Source organism: Chrysemys picta, chromosome 1 (assembly GCF_011386835.1).
Source record: "Chrysemys picta bellii isolate R12L10 chromosome 1, ASM1138683v2, whole genome shotgun sequence".
Classification (NCBI taxonomy): domain Eukaryota; kingdom Metazoa; phylum Chordata; order Testudines; family Emydidae; genus Chrysemys; species Chrysemys picta.
In genome coordinates, this window is record NC_088791.1 from 202,874,048 (window position 1) to 202,899,036 (window position 24,989).

General features: G+C 40.9%; 1 protein-coding gene across 7 annotated transcripts in view; it reads right to left on the bottom strand.

The window, feature by feature from the left end:
• The window catches only part of USP9X (ubiquitin specific peptidase 9 X-linked), a 214,754-nt gene that overhangs the window by 59,458 nt on the left and 130,307 nt on the right, over window positions 1-24,989 (bottom strand). For 4 of the 7 annotated variants that reach the window (XM_042859182.2, XM_042859183.2, XM_005301754.5 and 1 more), the window contains exons 25-26: window positions 18,995-19,120; window positions 12,121-12,287 (exon numbers count right to left, since the gene is read on the bottom strand). In XM_042859182.2, the coding sequence (XP_042715116.1) occupies window positions 12,121-12,287; window positions 18,995-19,120 (293 nt within the window). The remainder of the gene's footprint in view (window positions 1-12,120; window positions 12,288-18,994; window positions 19,121-24,989) is intronic. The other 3 variants (XM_065578842.1, XM_065578850.1, XM_005301756.5) reach the window with 1 other exon arrangement.

Genomic DNA, 24,989 nt, shown 5'->3' on the forward strand with positions numbered 1-24,989 from the left:
GACTCGGCTCCAGTACCGAGGCTTCCCTCTGCGTCAGGGGTAACTGAGAGTCCGTAGACTCAACGCTTGACCGAGACCAACGCCGGGAGCGATGCAGGGATGGTGACCTCAAACGGCGCACCATTGCCGGCTTTCCCCTCAACAGCACCGCGGGCTTCTCCCTGATCGGGAGGGGGCTCACCGCCGACAACCCTATGAGGTCCTTCACCGCCTCAAATGCGTCAGGCGTGGAGGGCTGATCCATTATTCCCTCAAGCCCGTTGTCCTCACTGAGTTCACTTAGGACTGGACTCAGAGGGACTTGTGGCACCAGTGCCACTGGTGCCGGCACAACGTCCATTCCACTCTTTCCGGTGCCTGGGCCCTTAGATGGCGCTGGTCTCCTGGGGGGGGGGGGAGGGGGGAACGTCCAGACCCTTCTTTTGGCTTGGCCTTGGGCCGCACCGGGGAGGATGAGCGGTGCCGGGGCCTACTTTTCTCCGGGGCCGACAGCTTGCGGTGCTTGTCCGGCACCGGGACTCTTGACAATTCCGGGACACTCTGCACCGAGGAAGCTGGAGCCAGCATTGGGCGCTCTGGGCCCGATGGCTGCAACGCTGCCTCCATCAACAACTGCTTCAAGCGAAAGTCTCTCTTTCTTTGTTCTAGGCTTAAACGCCTTGCAAATCTTACACCTCTGTTTGGTGTGCTTCCCCCAGGCAACGCAGACAGGAGTCGTGGAGGTCACTAACCGGCACGTGGCGCAAGCTTTAAACCCGTGGGCCTGCGGCATGCCCCGGGGCGGGTGCTGGAAACCTCCAAGCACCTAATCTATTAAGTGTTCACACAATAGAATGCTAACGAACTGATAGCTGCTAAGTACTCTAAAGCTAAGGGATTGCTTCTCGTAGGAGAGCAAGAGGTTGTTCCAACACTGCCCCGGCTGGTAAGAAGGAACTGGAGGGGGTCGAGCAAGCGGGGGTGTATATGCACGGCGCAGTGGCACCACTCAGGCGGGGGCCCCGCCAGTCTGCTGGGTACTGCGAAGGGAACAGTTTCCGACGCTCATGCATGTGGCGTGTGTACACCTAATGTGGAATGGACGTAAACAAGCAAAGAAAAATTTTTGTTAGAAAAAGAGAAAAAAATTAAATTATATATCAAACTGCACAATATAATTATTTTTGGCAAAATGTAAGAAACAGCAATACCTTCACAGTTTAGTTATTGTCCCTCATTTGTTTTTTCTTTCAAGAGAATTACTCATGTATAAACCAAAAACTATAAAAAGAATCATTAATACAACAAACTTTTAAATAGCTCACCTTGTTTTTTAAAACAAGATGAGCAAAAAAATCTGTGTTGTCATCTTTCAATATAAGTGAAGGTGATCTGCAAACAGATTTAACAAACACCCAGCAATTCTGTACGACTGCCAGCCCTTGCTGCATGGCCCAATACTAACATGGTGACATTAACCCGACACTGGAATCCACTAGAGAGTGGGGTGGTCCATTAAGTACTTAAAAAAAACAAAAGGCTCCAACACGTTTGAAGACTGCAGTTTCTTTTTAAATATCTTGTACTCCATAGGGTGTAAACTACATTAAAAGAATCTTTGCAAAACTATGCAATACAGTATGAGAACAGTTTATTTCCTAGACTGTCTCCTTATTCCATGGCAGATGCAACTTCACCTACATACTATGTATGCATTGAACATCAAATGAAGTCAAAACTGATGACCTGGACTTTAGTGAGACATGAGAGTGCAAAGTTTAAAACAAATTATATCCTGAATGCCCTTTACACCTTTGCTATTTGTGACATTTAGCATATAATTCTCAAGATACTGGACTTCTGGCATCCTAATTGCAGGTCATATTTAAAAAAAATCAGAGCTGAAACAATTTATGAGCACAATCTACCCAACCAGGGCTGGCTCTAGGTTTTTTGCCGCCCCAAGCAAAAAAATTTTTGGCTGCCCCCCACCCCAGCCCTGGGCTCTCCCCCTCCCCAACTGCACCCTCCTGCTGCCCCGGCCCTGGGTCACTGGTAACTCGCTCCCAGGGTGGGTCATTCAGCAGGAATTTTGGATGTGCACAGAACACAGACAGGATTGGTTCCCATATGGTTACAGAACTGCAGTAAAGTGGAACAATTTTCAGCTTGTGTGATTGGAGGATATCTGGATGCATATTATAAGACTGTCCTACATAAATGAGGAAAAGTTGAGATGCCTTTATTACTCTTTTGTTCCATTCTTTGTTTCTATGGGGAATGCACTATCACGGACTTCCTTTTAAACAAATAAAACTAAAACTTAAAAAAAAAGCAATGGCTGTTGAAAATAGCAATTCCAGTCCTAATAACCACTGGGAAGCATTTCTTGCTCAATTTATTCTACTTTTTCTACAGCAAGTTACAGTGGATTAGTATATTTGATTTGGGGGAAATGAAGTAACAGCTGCCCAAATTGAACTTGAGCACTCCTGAATTTTGAGGGTGTTCAAATCTGGAAGGCAGGTGCTAGATTCCCTTTCTGAATATTAGCTATATCTGGAGAGGAAAAGTCAATTTCTGCTTCCATGGCTCAGAAGTGGAAATCCTCCTAAGTGCCTGGTACTGTATCTAAAGCTGCCCAGGTCCAGAGCCTCCCCCCTCCCTTACTTTTCATTTTAAATTCTAGTGGGATCCACATACCTCCCTTGCTAGGCTTCAGATAGAGAGGTGCACCATCCATTTAGTCCCCCCAATTCCTTCTTTGGGGGAGAGCCCAGGGCTGGGGCGGCCGGGGATGCGGGGGGAGGGGGAGGGGAAAGAGCCCAGGACTGGGGAGAGCCCAGGGCTGGGGCAGCAGGAGGGTGCAGGTGGGGGCCAGAGCTGGGGCGGCAGGGGATGCGGGGGAAAGGGAGAAGAGCCCAGGGTGGGGGCGGCAGGAGTTGCAGGTGGGGGCCAGAGCTGGGGCAGCAGGGGAGTGCAGGTGGGGGCCAGAGCTGGGGCAGCAGGGGATGTGTGCGGGATGGGGAGCCCAAGGCTGGGGCGGCAGGAGGGGGCCAGAGCTGGGGTGGCAGGGGGTGCGGGGGAGAGCCCAGGGCTGGGGCAGCAGGGGAGGGCAGCAGGGGGTGTGGGCGGGAGGGAGAGGGAGGAGCAACAAAAAACCTAGAGCTGGCTCTGTTCCTACGATTCACAGCAAGCTACAGATTTCAGTTCCATACTCCTTTCCCACACCCTTTCCCGTTGCTAGTGGCCAAGGGAATATTGGGAAATGTAGTTCTTTCCCTGCTCCAGGGCTGGCTCTATAGGCAGGGAGCTAACCAAGAAACTACAGTTCCCAGGGCCCCCTGCTGGTTCTCAGCTCCCATGCTGGATTCTTGCGCCCCCTTGCAAATCTGCCGCCCCAAGCAACTGCTTACTTTGCTGGTGCCTAGAGCCGGCCCTGTACCAAACTATAAATTTTAAATCTTGTTAAGAAGGTTCTTCCAGTCAAGTATGTAATATGACTTACTGAGAATCCCCTTAAGTGATCAAAGTTTAAAATTAAATGCATATACCGCAAAGTAGGGGAGGAAGACAAAGATGTAATCAGAACACAGATAAGAAAAGAGAAGCTCTGAATATTCAGTTGGCTGTCTCCATTCTCTAGCCCTTCCAATCATGGTTTCTTTCATTAAAAATTGAGAGTAACATGCAACGTAACATACAACAATGTTGAATGAACATGTAACACGCAGCAACATATACATGTAAAAAAGAAAACAATACTGTATGTTCACAAATGGTTGGAATTTGATGAGACTTAATGTCTTCACCATTTAAAATAAAATAGTAGAAACTGGAACATGCAAAAAAGTGCTATTTAAAAGATATTTTTAAGCATAAGATATTTATTTGGCAAACACACAATAGGACAAGTTCTCCAAACCAACACACACACACACACACACACACACACACGTCTATGTCACTGTGAACAACTGTCATTACACTAAGAACTATCAGATAAAATGAAGTAATTTTATATAACAGAATTCCTTTCTGGACATGGGTAGTGCCTCTTTTCTTGAAAATACTGGTGGCAGTTCAGACTCATCCAAAAAGTTCCAGAGAGTTAGCTATTCCCCTCCCACTTTCATGCTCGATGAGTACTTTCACAGATGTATGGAATCATTAAAAAGTTTTATTAATATGTTATAATTGTCTAATACCTTCTTTAATTGTGCTAAATATATGTACACATGAACCTTGAATATGCCATCATACATATATCCAGAAAAAAATTAACTCTGGGGGGGAGGAGGGGGAACTGGAGAGAAATCAGTTACAGAAAAGAAATCTGGTACATTTTTTCCATTCTTGAACTGTTCCAAATATCTTGTACTGGGGGAGAAAGAGCAATAAGAAAAAAATAGTATGAAGGGAGAACGAAAATAGAAGAGAAACATTTCCCCTTCTCTACAGTAAGTGAGATTAGTAATTTTGGGATCGCCTCTTGGATCTTCCTGCTAAAAAGACATTTCTGCTTGGGAGTGAAAAATAAAGCTTACAGTGTTTTATGAAAAAATCTTGATGGTTGACAAGGTGGCAATTTTACAGATTTCCCCTGTTGTGACTGACATATCTTCTGCCCAGGAGGCCACTGTGGAATACAATGAATGGGATCTGGTCCCTTTTGGAATAGTCTTTATCTGTGGCTGAATAGGCTTCAATGATACAGCACTTGGTTCACTAGATACACAAAATATGGATGCATTGCAGATCTAGGCATTTAAAGGTGGAAGGAACTGAACAGGGATGATGTTTTCCTGAACTGATCAATTCTATTAAAATATATTTTAATTGCTTCTCTCACAGTGGCATGTGCCATGCTTTTTCCTTCCAATGTGGAGTATTTGAGCAAAATGAGGGGAAAATATTTCTTGCAACGTATATGAAAAGTTAACATTGGTTACAAAAGATTTTAGAGTCCAAAGAGCCACTGTTTTTTCCCTCTTGAAAAATGCAGTAAGTCTTGTATCTTTTAACAGCAGAGATTTGATGACCACTATGCCTTTATGGAACAGAAATACGAAGTAATTGTATACAGTAGATTTTGAATAGATGGGTTAAGAGAGATCCCAGACATGAAAGATAAGAGATCACTGCTGGTTTGGTTAGAGATGCTGCTCTAACAAACTTGGATCTTCCTGCTAAAAAGACTCTTCTGCTTGGGAGGCTGATCTACATCAGACTTGGATAAGCCTGAGTCTGATTTATACTAAGACTTGGGATGCAATGGTGGTTGGTACATGATCAGGTTTAGTTCCATCCTGTAGGATATATGGAAGAGCTGAAACACTTCATATTTCCTAGGATTGATCTATTGTGAACACCAGTGGGATGGACGGAAGGCTTGCAGCACCTGTTACTATGAAGGAATATTGCCATGTTTACGAGTTGCTGTTCAACAGTCCTGGGATACGTGCTCCTGTCTGTTAGTAAGTTGATAGAGTGGAGACATGAGATCTCTACTTGGTCTGAGTAGCAAACCTTCAATACCTTTTTCGGGGGATGAGAACAACAGATGTCTTACTCCTTTTTCATCTTTTGACATACTCGGCCTAGTAGTGGAAGAGTGGAGGAAAGGTAGAAAAACCAATCTGCAAATTTGTGAGCCTGTTTGTGTTACATCGAGATAGCTCTATGGCATCTCTAGTGGTGTAGCTTTGAAATATGAGCAGAAACACTTTTGTTGCAGGGACAATTTAAGGACCATTCTGAGGTGTTTATCTGTTAATTGCTTAGCCAGTCTCCTGTTTTCAGAGTACTCCCTTACACTTGACTGCCATAACAGAAGGTAGGTGACATTTTGCCCACAAAAGAATTTGAACTGCTCTGACATTTAGATTTGAGATTCTCGTACCCTGCTGCTCATTTATGTATGCCAGGAGCACTGTGTTGCTTGACTGAAACAGCACATGGCCTTGCTCTCTGGTGATCTTGGAAGTTCTTAAGAGCCAATCCAACTACTTTCATCTAGGAAGTGATAATTCTGAAGATATGACACTATGAAGATCTGAGCTTGACCATGTTCCCTGTGTATTATGGTTCTTCTAGAATCATAGAATATCAGGGTTGGAAGGGACCTCAGGAGATCATCTAGTCCAACCCCCTGCTCAAAGCAGGGCAAATCCCCAGACAGTTTTTTTTGTTTGTTTTTTAACCCTCAGTTCCCTAAATGGCCCCCTCAAGGATTGAACTCACAACCCTGGGTTTAGCAAGCCAATGCTCAAACCACTAAGCTATCCCCAATTCTAAAGCCTGGCAAACGTGGCTAAGATTAGGGGGAAGTGGGGAGAGGAGATTACCATCATATTCCAGGCCCCTAAAAATAAATCTGGAAGCTCTGTCTTATGTGATCTTGCCTGTTGATAAAACTCTTTGCATGAGATCAGAAGATCTATGTCCTGGATAAAGATGGAAGGATGACACTTCAGAAGTCAGTCCCTGGATCTTACTAACCCCTCTCTGCTTTGGGAAAACTGACATCTATTTATCTTGACTCTGAAAAGAGATATTCTTTAAATGTATCATAAATGCATATTGCCAAAGAATGGAGGGGGCCCTCTGGGTTGCTTCTGGTGGTTCCAGGGGAAGGCTGTTCTGATGAGCAGGTCCTCTAAGAATGGGTATAGAGAAGTTCCTAGGAGTTCTTAGCTGGGTTATCACCACTACTAATAGTTTTAAACAAACACTTTAGGAGGTAGACAGTACAATAAGTTACCCTTTGGTCAGTTGACTAGGCTGACATCCTTCATTATGCTAAATCTGGTTTGCTTCACCATGATGGTGGAGAAGGGAAAAACAGATAAGGAGCTCAGTGGGTGGCCCCATATAAGGGGAAAAGTCCCTTAAATTACATAGCATGTGAGAGAGTGAGAAAAATTGTTAGCTAATGGCACATCATCTTTAAAGACTGGGATGGTAATGGATGAGTCAGGAGAGCTAAAGTGCTGCTCTGTTTAGCAAGTTGGACACAGAATTAAGACATGAGGAAAAAAAGGGGTGTGGGTCAAGCCCCAGAATGAAGATAGGTTTGAACTGCCTCTAGTGTTTGCAGGAAGAAAGAAACAGTACAATTGTCTCACACTGGGAAAGAGGTCAGGATATAGAAACAGAACAAAATTTCTCAAAACTAAAGCACCACTTCAAATTTGGTCCTAGTTAGCAGCAATCAAAAGTAAACACTGTCTCTTAGCTGTTCACTAGTAGTCTCTAACCTAGCAATCAAAGGCATAATTTAATGGCTGGAAGCTTAAGTCAGCAAAGTTCTGACTGGTAATAAGACAGTTTTAACAGCAAGGTAATTAACCACTGGAATAGATTACCAAAAGGATCTTATAAATTCTCCATGATTTGGAGTCTTCAAATTAAGACTAGATGTCTTTCTAAAATGCTCTAGTTAGGCCACAAATTGTGCCAAGATGCAAGATTCAGAGTGAAATTCTACGTCCTGTGTTAAGCAGCAGCTCAGTTTAGATCAAAATGGTCCCTTTCTGGCCTTCAAATTTATGCATACTCAATTTAAATGCTGTAGTCCAGTTACTGATGCATAAATGCCCAGAACAGAAAACTCATTACAAATGGCACCTTTGCTGACCAGTTTTAGTAGTCTCCTATTACTGAAGGGGTCTGGATACTTAGCTTGGAGGTGGGGTTGTTATGCTACTACTATGTGTGTTCTGTAAACAGGTTACCTCACTTTCTAGTGCAGTCTATCCAATACCTTCAAAAGTAAATTTACTTTAATATTTAAAATTCATGTTAAATGTAACTTGTAAGATGTTTAAGCCAACTGTAAGTTAATTCTGTGACTTATCAGCACTGAGAAATATACAGCATGTTATATTCGCACCAGATGTTTATGTGAATGCCAAATGTAGTTAAATGTTAAGCCTCATGAATCAGTTCTTGCAGCAATACAAGGAGTTGCTAATTATCATTAAGACAGGATTTGTCATTACAAATAACAGATGTCATTCATAGTAATAGGAGACTAGCCTAAATATTAGTTCTTTTGGATGCTCCTTTCAATGTCAAAATACTAGCCACACTAGTATGACTAAACAGATTAAATCAGGGTGGCCAAACCATGGCTCGCAAGCCGCATGTGGCTCTTTTACAGTTAAAGTGCAGCTCACTTTAAAGTGCAGCCGGGGGAAAGGGGGGAAGAGCTTGGAACCTCTGCCTTACAGTGGGATGGTGGGGTAGGGGCTTCTGTCCAGCGGTGAGAGGGGTTTGGGGCTTCAGCCCTGTGGAGCGCGCCTGCTGGGGCTTGGGGTTTCAGCAAGAGCGGGGCTGAAACTCTGAGCCCCAGTACGCGCCTCCTGAGGGGCTGAAGCTCTGACCCTTGGCCAGTGTGCCCTGACTCCTGAACTTCTGAAAATCGTTGTAAAAGGCTCAGTAAGATTGGCCACTCCTGGATTAAATCATACAGGGAAAGGAAACCTAATGCAAAGTGGTCTGTTGAATGCTCATGTAGAAAAAAATTCAATAGTAGAGAGATGCCCAAGTGTGATCCATGACAGACTGCCAGTTCTCACATAAAAAAAAGATCCAAAAAGTATATAACTGCTGATCACAAATTCCTTGCCTTGTCAAAAAAAACCAGTTGAAAGAGGATGTAAAAATCTATTTGCTTGAGATACCACTTATAGCTGCTATGACAAAAAGAGTATACTGCTGGAAAAGTCACAATAAATCAAACACTATAGTTATGTTGTTGGAAAAAAATAGAAGATCTAGACTGACATTCCAAGCAGAAGATTTTATAGTACAATGGTCTTTATTTTAAAATAAACTACTTCAAATTTAAAAGTTATGAGAGTTAACCAAGCATCAAACCATTTAGTAATGGAGAACATATGAAGCAGTGTGTAACGCACACTGCAGATGCAGATCTCTAAAAGGAACTCTCTCTCTCTCAACAGTGCTGGTTTACTGCACAAACACTGCATGGCACATATTAGATATAACTGGACATGAATGACCTCATCATGAACAGTGGGTACCTCACCTACATCAATCAAAAATTGCAGGGGAATGGATATTTTGCCTCATCTACATTTGATTGTCTTTCCGCCTCTGAAGAAAAACTGAAATTTCTGCACACACACAGTCTGAGGAGATAAAATCTTGATGGATCTATGCAGTGTTTCATTTCCCAATAAATGCAACATACTTCTAGATCATTTACACATGGAGTGTGAGATCCACTTCCTGGAATTCAGATCATATGAGGGATTTATCTCTGTAAAGGAAAATGCTACTATTAAATCAAATGCAGATGCCAGATTCTTGAATAACCCTACACTAAACTGTCCCAGAGATGTCAGGCATTATTCAAGCTTGCACAATCAGGACTGCACAGCTTTTTACGAAAAAAAAGTCTTCCACCACTGCATCTGAAGTTCAAGAAGAGGTGAACAATGAACAACTTTACATATATCTCTGCTGCAACCACCCTCTAAGTTTGATGTGTAATGTACATATACTCGGAACCAAAAAAACCCCTTGATTTTATATTATAGAAAGGCAGCTTTAAAAATACAAGAGATGGTGAAATAGAAGTCTATTTAATATCTGGTAGGGTAATTAAAAATAAAGTTAAGCAAATTTTGTTTGCATTTCTTTTTACTACAAGCTATGGAAACTAATATGTAAATTAATTAAGTGTGGATTTCAAACTTTTGTGAAGCTGCTAAGGCAACATTCAATATGACAAAGTAATAGCAGCCTTGTTAACTGCAGCCTATGATAATGCAGGGATACTTAATCGTATGGCTAAACAACACTACTGTAAACCACAACACAGTACTGTGGAATGATATTTACCATTTTGTTGTGATTGATTCTCAAAACATTCCTGAACAAAATACTATGGGGAATGGGCCTATTACTGTTCTTCATGTCACATTTTACTGTTGTTTAGGAATCATAGAATTCATTTGCGATAACGGATTTCAAAAGTTGAAAAAACAGCATCTTGAAACACATTGGGTGTCAGTTGCTTTCACACCCAGAGTCTGGCCTTTGGAAAGCTTTCAAACAAACCAACAGATAGAATGTGTCCTTGCTTCAGGTTGATATCTAGTAATTATGCTTATTCTCCAGTATTAAACTTCCCCACTCCCCTAAAAAACTTGACACCTGAAGTTCATGTTTCTTGTGGCTATCCTCAGCTCATATACACCTCTACCCCGATATAACGCTGTCCTCGGGAGCCAAAAAATCTTACCGCATTATAGGTGAAACTGCGTTATATCGAACTTGCTTTGATCTGCCGGAGTGCTCAGCCCCGCCCCCCGGAGCACTGCTTTACCGTGTTATATCGGAATTTGTGTTATATTGGGGTAGAGGTGTATAACTAAGTTCAGTTATCCTGGTACCAGTGATTCAGTCTTTAAAACACCTGTCTTAGATAATATAGCAATCCACGTCAGCCAGAGTGAATGTTAAGAGGCAACCACTTCACAAGTCTTTCTCAACAGATAAAGAATTTGTTAGGAGATGCACACAGAAAAAATGTTTCTTTCAACATTAGTGTATTAGATGTGTTATATGTTAAAGAAAATGTCTGGGAAGTTAATCACAAAACTTCATGCAGAGTAGTGTAGAAATCTTTACAGTTTGTCACATCTAGAAGGAAAAGAAATCAAACACTATGGATGAAATCCTGACTCCATACAAGTCAATTTCAAAACTTGTATTGACTTCAATGGGGCTAGGATTTAACCCAGATAACTAACATTCAACAGACTGGACAATCATGACTTAACTCACTTTTATCTATTGTTGATCTTTTATAAATTGAATTAAAATGTCTGATGTCACAGTCATGGAAAGAACTGACAACACCAGAACTAAGAAGTCTTTAATAAAAATAATAGTTCTCTGGATAATGTTGTTTTAGTAACCCTCGACATTTAATGACAATCAAAGTGTTGCCACCTGGAAGTCTTCCAAAACCAGCAAAAACCACACATTTACATTTGACATTACCAGTCACATTTGCTGCTTGTGAAAATGTTTTGAACAATTAAAGTTTACCTGAGAAGCACGTTACTTACTTTTCTATCTGCATTCAGAATTTTATACTTAGTAAAGACACCCCCCCCCCTCCAGATTCACTAGCTAGACAAACTTGTACAAATTTTCAGATGAAGCAATGATTATGCAGGTAAACTGGTGTAACATTATTTATGTGTATTAACAATCCATGTACCAAAGAGACATTTCATAATCTGATCAATATTTAAAAGGGTGGCGTAAACATTGAATAAAATGATTTTTCATGGGAGTGAGGATTTAGTGTAAAAGGACCTTATGATTCAATGCTAGCTTAAAACCTTTCTATAAATGATGCTTTGTCTCTGCATTCATGTAACAGGAGAAAATTAACCTGTGACAAAGTTCTATCCCGCTGACATTACTTAAGTATTTTATAGCTATCATATTTAACTTTTTTAAACAGCATTAAATATAACATCTACTAGTCTTTTTGGAAGCTTAATAAGCACTCTGCCAAGTCAGTTGGACATTTATAATACATTAAAGTGTTCTCACTCTTACCAGTAAAAGAAAAGGATTAGAGTTTTTGAACAAATAAGTACAAGTTAAAAAGTAACAACATTAGTGTTACTAACATGCATCACATTATGAACAAAAGTCAGAATGGCCAAATACCCTCTTCAGGATGTCTCAGGATGAGATTTTTCTGGTTTAACTGACTTTTCAAACAAACAGCACAATTCTGGGTGGTGCTGAACACCTGCAACTCTCCGATTTCAATGAGAGTTGGTGAGACACAGAACCTAGTTACAAAGTTATATTGCTAAGCAGAATACGAATACATATTTGTACATGACTAACCAGTCAATCAGAAAAAAACAAAAAACTTATTTTGAACTTACCATAGGCTGTCAAAAAATTAATACAAAGCAAACCAACATTGAAAGTCTTTAGTATTTCAGTACAAAAAAACCCTTGTAGTTAAAAAGCAGATAAATAGCTGGAACATCTACCTTGTGTTTTAGATTAGTTTGTACAGTGTTTTGAAGAGGTAAGATGCTATACAAGTGTTATTTATTTTAAATCACTTACTTGCTGTGACAGTGCAATAGCAAGTCAATGATAAATGTCTGCCATGCCTTTTCTTTACTAAGTGCATCCAATGCTGTTGGAATCAAAGCAAAACACAAGGTCATCACCTCCAAAGCTTCACAGCAAACTTGTTCATCTTCCATGTCTGGCTCATTGCCTGCATTTGTCTGTAAAGTGAATCAAATGAGCAGCATGAATGGATATAGAAAAGTGCAACAAATTTGTCTGGCATCTAGCTGTACGCTTAAAACACAAGGGGATACCAAGAGTATGTCCCCCAATGCCCAGCTAAATCTACAATGCAAGTTATCACATACATTGATTCAGTCCTCTCTCCCCTATACTCTTTTCACTCACCTGCTGCATCTTGTCTTAAATGATAGGTTCTCTGGGGTAGGAACTGTCTTCTATATATCTGCACAACACCTAGCTAAGTGAGGTGCTGACCTGTTTGGGTCCTGCAGATACTAGTGTAATACAACTAATGCATAGTAATATATGCAGAAGAGACTGCACCTTTTTATACTTGAGTAACAAGCACTTGGATCTTAGTTATACTTGTTTAGTTACTTTTCTTTCCACCTTTAACATTGGTAGCTTCTTAAATACAATATTTACCAATTTCTCCCCCCCCCCCTTCACATTAGTACGCCTTAATATTATTTAACCCTCCCACCCTCCAGTTAAAGTTTCTCAATACTACTTGTCAAACTAACAGATGAGGACATGGACAGTATAAACCACCACATAATAGGATGTGTACAGTAACTCCTCACTTAAAGTTGTCCCAGTTAATGTTGTTTCATTGTTACATTGCTGATCAATTAGAGAAGATGCTCGTTTAAAGTTGTGTAATGTTCCCTTATAACGCTGTTTGGCAGCCGCCTGCTTTGTCCACCGCTTGCAGAAAGAGTAGCCTGTTGCAGCTGGCTGGTGGGGGCTTGGAACCAGGGTGGACTGGCAGCCCCCCATCAGCTCCCCACTCCCCTAAGTTCCCTGTGCAGCAGCTGCCCAGCAGGCTATCAATTGCCAGCAGTTCAGCTGTCCCGCCTCCCACTGCCATGTGCTGCTCCTGCCTTGGAGCTGCTCCCGGGACCCTCCTGCTTGCTGTGCAGAGGGGGGACTGACAAATTATTTCTATTTGGGGGGACTAAAAACTGCTTAAGGCTCTAGGCACTCTAAATCACAACTACAATACAATTCAAATCTCAGAAGCATGAAAATGATCAATTCAGAGAAGCTCAGCCAGCCACTCACAAAAACTAAAAAGCATTTTCTCAGTCTTCTTCAAAAATCTTATGAATAAGCAGACCCCCATTTAGAGAGAGCATATGCACTCATACTGTATATGTACATGTATTAAAAATATTACTAATTTAATGTTAAGACTGAGAAATTAAGCACTCAAGGACCCAGAAAAGTTACTAGAGGCACAAAAACCTCTAGCAGCTGTACCTGTTATACACCTCGGACATGAGCTTCACTAATTCCCCTCAGGTAAGGGACCAGATCCTCAGTAGGCAATAGAGACAAATTCAGCTGTGGCAACACAGGCTGCATGGCCGTCCCATTGCATCCCAAACAGGGGCGGCTCTATGGTTTTTGCCGCCCCAAGCACAGCAGTCAGGTGGCTTTCGGTGGCACGCCTGCAGGCGGTCCGCTGGCCACGCGGATTCGGCGGCACGCCTGCAGGACGTCCGCCAGTGCCGTGCCTTCAGCGTCCCCACCACCGAATTACCGCTGAAGCCGCGGGACCGGCAGACCTCCCACAGGCATGCCGCCAAAGGCAGCTTGACCTCACAGCAGCCAGTAGGCTGACCCCGTGGCTTGCCGCCTCAGGCACGCACTTGCTGCGCTGGTGCCTGGAGCTGCCCCTGATCCCAAACCTAGACAACTGCAGAGTCATCCCAGGCACAAGATAATATGAACCCAGGCCCATGGGACAGGATACTCAGCAGCACATTTCAGGGTGTGCATGGAGGGCCAAGATCCCTGGAAGGTCTTATGCACCCTGGGGCAACACCACCACGTTTTTATATGCCCCAGGAGAGCCATTACTTTGCAAACTGTGCAGAAGGAGGAGGGAAGAATATTGGATGGGAGTTTGGGGGAAGACCAAGGAAGCATGAATAGCAGTTTTGTGGAAGAGCTGAGGTGCAAAAATGGAGGAGCAAGTGGATAGAAGTTACTATCATTGTATGTTACTGCTAGTTGCTCACATTTTTTTTCTCCAATAAAAAGGAAAGTTTCTAATGCAGTGCAAATGTGGAGTTTAAAATTTTGCAAGCAGAGCTGTACTTCGAACACAGCAGAGTTGTCATCCTGCATTGCTTTAGAAAGCCCTAAGGAGTTGCTTTATGGTTCTAAGGTGCTCAGGACCTATTTGACTAACTGAGAAGTTCTTAGCACTCCTTTCCTAAAATGAGAAAAGAATAGAATTTTCTTCAGATCAAATAAGCCAAATTTGAATTGTTATATTTGGGCCATTTTTGAGATAACACGTAATTTTTCTGACTGGAATATAGGTACTCCCCACCCCTTTTAGCAGAACTAAAAAATGGCTGAACTGATTTTGCCAAAGCTTCTGCAAGGTGATTTAAAAAAAAATGCAGGCACACAATATAAAAACCAACATTAAGTTGTTTGAAAAAGCTTTGAGCCAATAGAACATATGCCAAATTTCAACCTTACCCATCACCAACAGTGATTATTATATGACAGTATTATAGAGGGGTATATATACAAAGAATATGCATTTTAGATGCCAGATAGATCACAGGCTTAAGTATGTGGGAAGAAGAGAAGGGTGTGAAAGGGAGATAATGAGGGAAAGTGGTAGAAGGAGAGGACAAAGCAAAGAAAGTGTGCCTTAGAGCTCATCAACACAGAGCAGTAACATGGACTACAGGGTGTGATTTCTAAAGCACTCTAATGCATTACACATTAATTAGTCAATGTAGAGCCTGCATTCATGCTCTTCAACAAACTTTTATTGTATACCAGCAGGGTCTACACAAACTAATGTGCAACACATCCATGTATTGGTAACTGAGGCTATGCTAATTTTTCTTCTTTGGGTGGCAATCAAGAAACAAAAGATTTACAATCACTGCATTAGATAATCTGACATCTTTGGCATGTTAAGTGATTTGAGGGTGCAGACAGAATCCCAACAACTCAAGAAGAGCAACTATCCTGCACAATCCACCCCTTCTACAAAGATGGGTTTTATTTTAATTATTTGGGGGGGGGGAGTTGGGGGGGGGAAAGGGAAGGAAGGAGTCCCGTGATCTAGAAGCAGGATAACATATAGTCCTTGCATCTGAAGAAGTGAGGTTCTTACCCACGAAAGCTTATGCTCCCAATACTTCTGTTAGTCTTAAAGGTGCCACAGAACCCTCTGTTGCTTTTTACAGATTCAGACTAACATGGCTACCCCTCTGATACTTGATACAGTCCTGTAGTGGTCCAAGCTTATCTCTTTGTTTAGCACAAGAACTGGCTGGGCTGTGAAAGTATCATTCAGATCCTCTGGGTAGGGAGCACTTCAAAAAAGTCTCTCTGTGCCATGGCTTAAGATGGTGCTGATCTGGTTTGGTGGAAAACCAAATGCAGTCCTCTCTGACCAAAAGGACTGCTGTAACATAAGGCTTATTGGGGCGGTAAGGAAGAATTCCAGAAGAACCTGGACCCACCTTCTAAAATACGTTTTAATTTTTAATATAAAAGAAAAATAAATTCACCAGATGATTTAATAAGTGAGTTTTGAACTTTCATTTACAGATTCTAATTTTGAGGATTCTGACAACTCTGATGAGAGCTGTCTCTCCAAGTTCCACTGAAAACTCAAAATTGTCAAAAATGAAGCAGAGTCCATTGAACTATTAGCATCAGAAGAAGCCTTTGTGAAATGTCTCCATCCTCCAGCAGTTAGAATCTAATTATTAGTATGCCACTTTAAAAAAATCATCTAGTTTTTTTCCCCACAAGTGTAATGCTTTGGAGAAAATCAGATTAACGATTTCACAGCAAGGGGCTAGTTGACTAAACACCCGAAACAGTCACAGGTATGTTTTTGCAATACTTCAGGACAGGTCTATAAAAACTTACATCGGTATAACTACATTGCTCAGGGGTGTGAAAAATCCACACCCATTAGCAACATAGTTATATTTACCTAACCCCCTTTGTAGGCAGCGCTACAACAATGGGAGGGCTTCTCCCATTGACAGCTACCCTCTCTAGCAGAGGTGGATTTTAACAACACGCTGATGGGAGAACCTCTCCCATCGGCATAGTATCATCTTCACTGAAGTGCTGCAGCTGCACCACTGCAGTGCGCTGAGTATTACAAACGAACTATTCTACAGTAATTTCTTGTAGTCTGTGTTCCTACGCTGTTGCCTCTGTCACTTAAAACTTGGATTTTGTGCAGTTTTCCCTTCCATCATACCCCCCCATTTCTGCCATTTCTCCCCTTCTTCCATTTTACTTTGTTTCCTCCCATCTCACTTTTGCTTTTATCCCTCCTTCACTCTGCTTCTGCAATTTCTCCTTTCTTTTTATAGTTTGTTCCCGAGAGTTTTTCCTTCATTTCCAGTGTCACCTCATATCACATTTCATGCTTATGTAGCTCTGGGCTTCTCTGCGTAAACATACTGATCTACTCCGCACTAACCTGCCATGCACTAAGTGGCCATGTGGACTCTGCTGACACTCACCAAAAGTTTCCTATTGTGCTTTAATCTACTCCTTTTTCATAGTCGGGATAGAACAAAGCACACTACGGAACTTTTTGTGCACAGTAGCAGGGTCCATGTGGACAGTCACTGCACAGCAAGCTAGCACGGGGCAGATTTACACCTCCACTTGCAACCAACTGTTTGTGTAGACAAGCCCTCTGGTTTAATACATGCATCAGTATCAGTGGCACAAACACCAAAGAGAATGGTTGACATTGATGTTTGTGTACAAAGAGGGTGAAATTCTCCCTGTGCAAAGAACTAGCACAAGGCCTGTGCACAGTTTAAGTTTCATCTGAGTCTTATTTTCAGGGTTTAAATTGGTTTTAAAGTGTTGCACAGGTCTTGTGTTAGACTTCTCAATGGGGTGATTTCACCCCGAGGGAAAAATGGGTGAGAATCTAAAACAAATGTGAAAAATTCCTAAAACAAAGTGAAATGGCATTTAAAATTAATGTGTAGGAAAGATTCTCCTCAACTTGTGTATAATTCTCAACATCATTCATCCAATTATAGTTTCTCCTAGTTATTTCTGTGGCCAACATTCCTATTTAAGATACATACTCTGCCTAATGTTTTCAATTCAATCTTTAACTATATAGTTTACAAATACAAATTGTAAAGCTTGAAACAGAGAGTCAAGGTTCAATTGTGGCTTTGCCACAAAGCCACAGTAAACAGCAGCACATTGTTGCACTGCTATACTCCCACCTGGTTTCCTTGTTATTTTAAGAAGGGGGTAAACTGTGCCAGGTCTATAGCACAGCACAGCGGAGGCTCTCCAGGATGCCAGGGCAGCTGTATTGGCTAGAGTGCTGGTAGAAAAGGGGACAAGGAACCAACAGGCCCCATGCACAACAAGACTTCAAGTAGTTCTGCCCTAGCCTGCCCCTTCCACAAACCTGCATGTGGAACCTGCTTCCCCTCCCACACTCCTTTTTTATGATATGGGTAGCAAATACAGAAACATATGAGAGCATCTTCTGCTTCTCTACTACCACAACAGCTTAGCCAGAATTTAGCCCCGTTAGTAAACTTCAAATAAAGGGAGAATTATTCTTAGTGAGGAACTCATTTTGTGAGAAAGTGAACAGGATACCTAGGAAATCAGAAGTGCTAGGGCTACTAAGCTAGCTAAATGAGAAGCTGCTTTTTCTGGAAGTAAACCTACTTTTCTGTAAATCAAAAATGTAAGCAAAAGGTCTAGAAAACAAAGAATAAAAGCATCCCACCAAATTCCTTCTTCCTAAGTGCTGAGCAGTGCCAGATTAACTTGATTAACTTTGAAAATTCAGAGGAGTTAGTGAATAGACATGTGAGACAAATAGAACCTGCTCTTTCCAGAATTCAGCAACTTCCTTAACTACATCATCCCACGATACACATATATTTGCAATACAATTCTAGGAGTTGGTTATGGCATTACTTTTAAAATTTTATAAGCCACTGTTGATAAGTCGAAGGTTACTTTTATAAGAACAAGGTTCTGAGCAGTGTACACCAAGGGGAAAAAAAGATCCAAAAGCTTGAGACAGTATAAACATTTTGTATGATACCCAGAAATATCTCCAACTCCGATTGGTCTAACCCACCCCTTAAATCCTGTGTATGCAAAGATCTGATATTTTAACTCCAAGTATGTGCATAAGCAATTAAGGAAAATAAACTGCTATACATGCTATCACTCAGTTTTACCAATGCTTCAGTGTCAATTTCAAAATCAAATTTCTTCCAAAAAAGAGAGGCCAACAACATTTTTCATTACATATATGCCTAGTCTGAGCTTTAAAAACTTAAGCATTTGAATTATCCAAATTACAAAGTACACCTGAAAAATTTAGCATGTAACCAATGCTTATTTCACATTTGGATACAATAGAAAAAAATTTAACTAAGTTTAAGAAATTTAAGCCCAAAAATAATTGAAAATAGGCACACAGCATGGAAGTACCATCTCAATCTTAACTACAGTATCAAAACTGTGACCCTACATTAGAATCCAAAGTATATTACCAACAAGAATATAACTATTTGAAGATAAGTCACATTTTGAGCCTAAATTACTTGACACTGTCCTTTTTATAGCTGACCAAATAATTAAATAGAAAAAGAAGTTGCTTAAGAATTCTTACCTTTTCATAAATTTTACTAATTTCCTCATTTGAGCTGAACACCAGCTGTACTGACCCACACCCTGATGCCCAGACAATTTTTTGTACTGCTCTAATAACACAGATATCAGGGATGTATTTTGAAGCCTGGAGACAAAGAAATAAACAAACCACAGCAACATTAAAATACAGTTGCTAGTAATATTAAAATGGACTCTACACCATTACGGCAACTAACCTCGTAAAAATAGAATCTTTACACTACTTAAAGACATTTTATATTGAAACAAAAAAGATGATGCTATAACTTAGAAATGCTTGTGCCTTCATTTAGCATTTTACACTTCACTTTCATCTTAGCAATGCTCATGAAAGCCAAATGTGTGTATTAGATAGTGTCTCAGGATCTTCCTTCACGCCACTATTGTTACTGAGATATAGTATTATAAATTGATATTAGGTAAGTGATAAAAATATTTGATCCTGGCCAAAATTTAGAAAAAAGATTAAAATTAGTTTAAAAAAAAACAATATTGAAAATAATCTGCTCAGCCATTTTTCATTAGAGAAGTATACATAAAATATACATTTACTGGATTTCTCTGCTTAGCTCTCAACTCCAAAACAGCTGTGATTTGGAAAGCAATTAGCCTATAAAATGGCATAACTAAATTTGATATTAAGAAAAATAACCAAGATATTGCATGTTAGCTACTATCCAAGCACAGAAGAGTTCATCCAAACTGCTAATTAATTTTCAAAAGGAATGTTGCTACACATAGGCCATACAAAGTTTATCACAGATCCGAACACCTGCAAAGGTAATCTGAGTCTGTTTTATGAATGAATTACTAGAATGCAACAGTTTTGGGGCATAGTTCCTAGTTTATATACAGTAACTCCTCACTTAAAGTCGTCCCAGTTAACGTTGTTTCATTGCTGATCAATTAGGGAACATGGACGTTTAAAGTTGCGCAATGCTCCCTTATAATGTCATTTGGCAGCTGCCTGCTTTGTCCATTGCTTGCAGGATTCTCTGGAAGAGCAGCACCTCCTTGTGGGGATTAGAACCAGGGGGGCCAACAGCCCCCGCTCCCATCAGATCCCCTAAATTCCCTGTAAGGTATGTGGCTCAGCAGCTGCCCAGCAGCAGTTCAGCTGTCTCTCCCCCTACTGCCGTGCTGCTCCTGCCCTGCCCTCAGCCTTGGAGCTGCTCCCTGGAGCTTCCTGCTTGCTGGGGGAGAGGGGTGCTAGTATCAGGATGTCCACCTGCTCCTGCCCCCTCCCCAGCTCTGTACCTCCTCTCCACAAAGCAGAGGAGGGGGACAGGGCTCAGGGACAGAAAGGAGGGAGCTTGCTGGAAGCTGTTGCTTCCTGTCTGATCTGCTTAAAAGGGCAATGTACTTGAACTGGGGTCAGCGTACTTAAAGGGGGCAATGCACGTCTCTCTCTCTCTCACTCATGCATGCACCACCCAGCACTTTGGAAAGTCAGCACCTGTGCAGTCATGCATGTGCTGTCAGGAGGAGGGAGTGGTGCGCTCCAGCTGGATAGAGTGGGCTCATCATCATGTTCAGTTTTTGCAGCTACTGCCCTCCTTCTATTGTGTTTCCTCCCTCTTGCCTCAGCCCATGCTGCCTTGTAGAGTGTGAGGCTACATTAACAACTGCATATTAACCCTTAAGGGCTCAGCCAAGTGCTAGTTCATCATTTAGCAGCAAGGCAGTCCCTGGGAAATATTCCACCTTTTTACTCCAGGACCTTAACCAAGCTTCACAATCATTCATTGCTGTGTACAATATTAAAAACTGTTCGTTTAAAACTGTTTAAAACTTATACTGTATATGTATATAATGTCTCTTGTCTGGTGAAAAAAATTTCCCTGGAAACCGCTCCCTCCCCCAATGAACATTAATTCTTATGGGGAAATTGGATTCGCTTAACATCATTTCGCATAAAGTCGCATTTTTCAGGAACATAACTACAACGTTAAGTGAGGATTACTGTACTAAATTTTTGAAACTATAGCATCATGTTTTTATCAGTGACCAATTGCTGCAAAAGAGTTGTTCGTTTTCCAACATGCTTTATAAAGGTGTGATTCATTTAAAATATGCAATCAGAGTGAAATTACATCTTTCCTGCCTCCCCTCCCTCCCAAACCTCATCCTCATACACAAACACACGTCCTTAAAATTCTCCTTCAGGAAGGAAAATTAGCAAAAGGTACAAGTTAATGACCAAGTTTTAGTTTTGAGGAGTACTGCATCTCCTTCCTCCTCCCCTTGACCACATTTATATCATGAATGTAAACTTGGTTTTATATGCCATAATCTCCTTATAAGAGCACCTAATATAATTTTTTTAATCTGGAGGATATGGTATTTGAGAATATTCATAGCAAATTATATAGGCCAACCTTTAAAAAAAAAAAAAACCTAACAAAACCCTACGCCTCAAGATAGATGCCAGCATCTGGACCTGCAAGCCTAAGGGCTGGTCCACACTAACCCCCCAGTTCGAACTAAGATACGCAACTTCAGCTACGTGAATAACGTAGCTGAAGTCGAAGTATCTTAGTTCGAACTACAAGGTACTTACCGCGGGTCCACACGCGGCAGGCAGGCTCCCCTGTCGACTCCGCGTACTCCTCTCGTGGAGCAGGAGTACCGGTGTCGACGGCGAGCACTTCCGGGATCGATTTATCGCGTCTAGACAAGACGCGATAAATTGATCCCAGAAAATCGATTGCTTACCGCCGAACCTGGAGGTAAGTATAGTCGTACCCTAAGTAAGTGGCCTGGCTTTCCAAAGTGTTGAGAGCGCAGAAGTTCCGAAGCTGCCTAACTTCAGACACATTTTTTTAAATCCTGGTCTCTGACTCCTCTTTTTAGATACGAAAAAAAATATTCCATTTAACATTAACTGTAATCACTTTATATAATGAAGAGGAAGAAAGCAAATTATTATACTCTCAAACATGAAAGTCAGAATTTTTGCAATTTTGTATTTTAAGTAACTGAAAAAAGTCAGTCTTAAAGTGACAATGTCAAGGTTTGTAGGTCCAAAATCTGACTCTCCCCACCCAATTTATATATTTTACAATAATAAGCAGATAAGGATAAAATCCAACTACAGTTCTAAGGAAAAGTCATGCATTTCAGCTATGGTGTAATAAGACGTTTCTCTCTACTGTGATGTAAGCATGAAATATGACAGTCAAGTTTCTAATTTTTATAGAACTTTAAACAACAAAACAGTAGTTCTCATACTAAAGCCAACTTTATGATTAGTTGAGTTACACAGTACCTTCGGGAGCCCTTATATTATATTTTGTCGATGGGAGCTATAAAAACAAAATAATTCCAATCGGGCTGTTTGGAACAGTAAAATCCAAGGCTAGAGGGGAAAACTGTTAATACATAAAACCATCTGCAAGATCCAAAGTAGTTAACAGAATGTGTATTTCAAATTAATTCCTATAAATGCATATTTTGTAAAGATAAGCTATAAGTTTTCTGTGGCTTTACTTTTAGTAACTGTTTTAAATAAAGAACTACACCTCTACCTCGATATAACGCTGTCCTCGGGAGCCAAAAAATCTTACCGCATTATAGATGAAACCGCGTTATATCGAACTTGCTTTGATCCACCGGAGTGCACAGCCCCGCCCCCCCCCGGAGCGCTGCTTTACCATGTTATATCCGATTTCGTGTTATATCAGGTTGCGTTATATCGGGGTAGAGGTGTATATTGATTCATATATATCAAATATTTAGTAGTACAAACATCTAAAACATTACAAAAAAAGTAAATACCACAATCGTAACTTCTCCCAGTTTGCAACAAGCTTTCATTAAAATTTCAGGAGTTCATATTCAAGGTAACATTGTTCAGGAAGCATACGTCCCTCTGACAGGGGAAAACTTCCAAAATCCTTTGAGGAGGCAGATATCTAGTCACCTTTTTTTCTGTCAACGTAAATCTTCCAATACTCAGATTTATTAAACACTGAGAACATAAAAAGCTTAATAAATAAATTGGTTCCATCATGAGCTTTTAATCTTAGATGAACCTACACTACAGCTATGGAAATGGGAATAGCTGGAACAGAAAGTAAGCTCTTCACCAATCTCTCCACCAAAAGATTCACCTTGCATCAGAAGCATTGCAATGAGAACTTTCACACATTAAGAAAACAAAAATAGGCTTGTTTAGTCTGGAGAAAAGTTACTTTAAAAACTTTAAGTATGATCATTAAAAAAATATGTAGATTTTTCAATGCCCTTCAACTCTTACTGTATTCTTCTCTCACAGGCTGCATCAAATTTCTCAAAATTAAATAAAAACAACAAAACAAAAAAATCTGAAGAAAAACTAATCATTGGCCATCAAAATATACAAGAAAAACCAAATTATACTTCAGATTTAGCTCTTCAGCAGTTTTCTTCATTTTTGCAAATATATAGATGATATTTTAGTACTGATGCTGTGTAATCTGAGTCTCGTTCCTTTGATCTGCCTTGCTAGTGTTCTTTTAATATTTTTTTTTTAAATTTCATTCACACAGAGCATGTAAAAATCACAATTCACATCCTGCCCTCCCTCCCTCCATGACCTATTTCTTCTACGGAAAAAGCTATGACTAAAGCAGTGTCTCTACACTGGCAACTTCATATACAAAATTCACGACTGATGCAGCTCCAATGGTAGCAATGATGAAAACTAGGGATCCTGTTTTGGTGTCCAGTTCCATCAACCTTTTTTCTCAAGCCTGTGTCTTTTTTTGCTTGTGGCAGACGCTGTACATTTCATATGGTTAAAATGGTCATGGAGGGTCTCTACACTTTTGGATATCTCAGCAATGTTCTGAGGTGGTATGAAGAGATTATTTCCTATACAGGTCCTGAAGTCCAAGGCCTAGTCTTCACTTACCGGCTAGTCCGGCGGCACACCATCGATGTTCTGGGATCGATTTATCGCGTCTGGAAGTGCTCACAGTCGGCGCCGGTACTCCAGCTCGCCGAGAGGCGTACGCGGCATCGACGGGGGGAGACTTCCTGCCACGTCTGGACCGCGGTAAGTTCGGACTAAGGTACTTCGAATTCAGCTACGTTATTAACGTAGCTGAATTTGCGTACCTTAGTCCGATTTGGGGACTTAGTGGGGACCAGGCCCAAGTCAGCATTGCTTTGACTTTGGAAGCTGATGCAGCACCAATCATCTTGAAAGGAAGTTAGTTTTTCCTTGGGCCACCCTTGAGAGGCCACAATGTATTAAATGGATTACTAAAAATTCCAAATCTAATAACTTAGCCCATCTTCTGTTGGTGACAGAGACAAGCTTTCCAGCTTACATAGTGCTCTTTTTAAGGTATTATCTCACCCAACATTGCATGAAATGAATAAGGGTAAGTCACGCCATTTAGATGGATGATCCATTTGTGAGCAAAGCTGTTCATTTTTCCTCCACCCAGGCGATCCAATTGTCCATTATGTGTAGTTAAAACACACACACACATACATACACACACCTCTACCCTGATATAACGCTGTGCTCGGGAGCCAAAAAATCTTACAGTGTTATAGGTGAAACCGCATTATATCAAACTTACTTTGATCCGCTGGAGTGCGCAGCCCCACCCCCACCCAGAGCACTGCTTCACCGCATTATATCCAAATTCATGTTATATCAGGTCGTGTTATATCGGGGTAGAGGTGTATATATTTATTTCTGTTAATAATTTGAGACCTCAACACTTGAATTCTTTGTATTAAAAGGCATTTCAGGTCACCTTTAATAAAATATTTAACCTCTCTCTCTCTCCATTTTTCCTGTTACTCTCTAAAAAAAGCATATTACCAAAGACAAACATAAGAGTAAAAAAAAGACTACAATATTAGTAACAATATTTTCTTGTTAAAAATCTCTGGTTATTCTTCAAATATATCGATTACCTCAAGAAAAATGATGCTAAGTTTACTTCTAAAATCTGCAATAACACCATACCAACTGA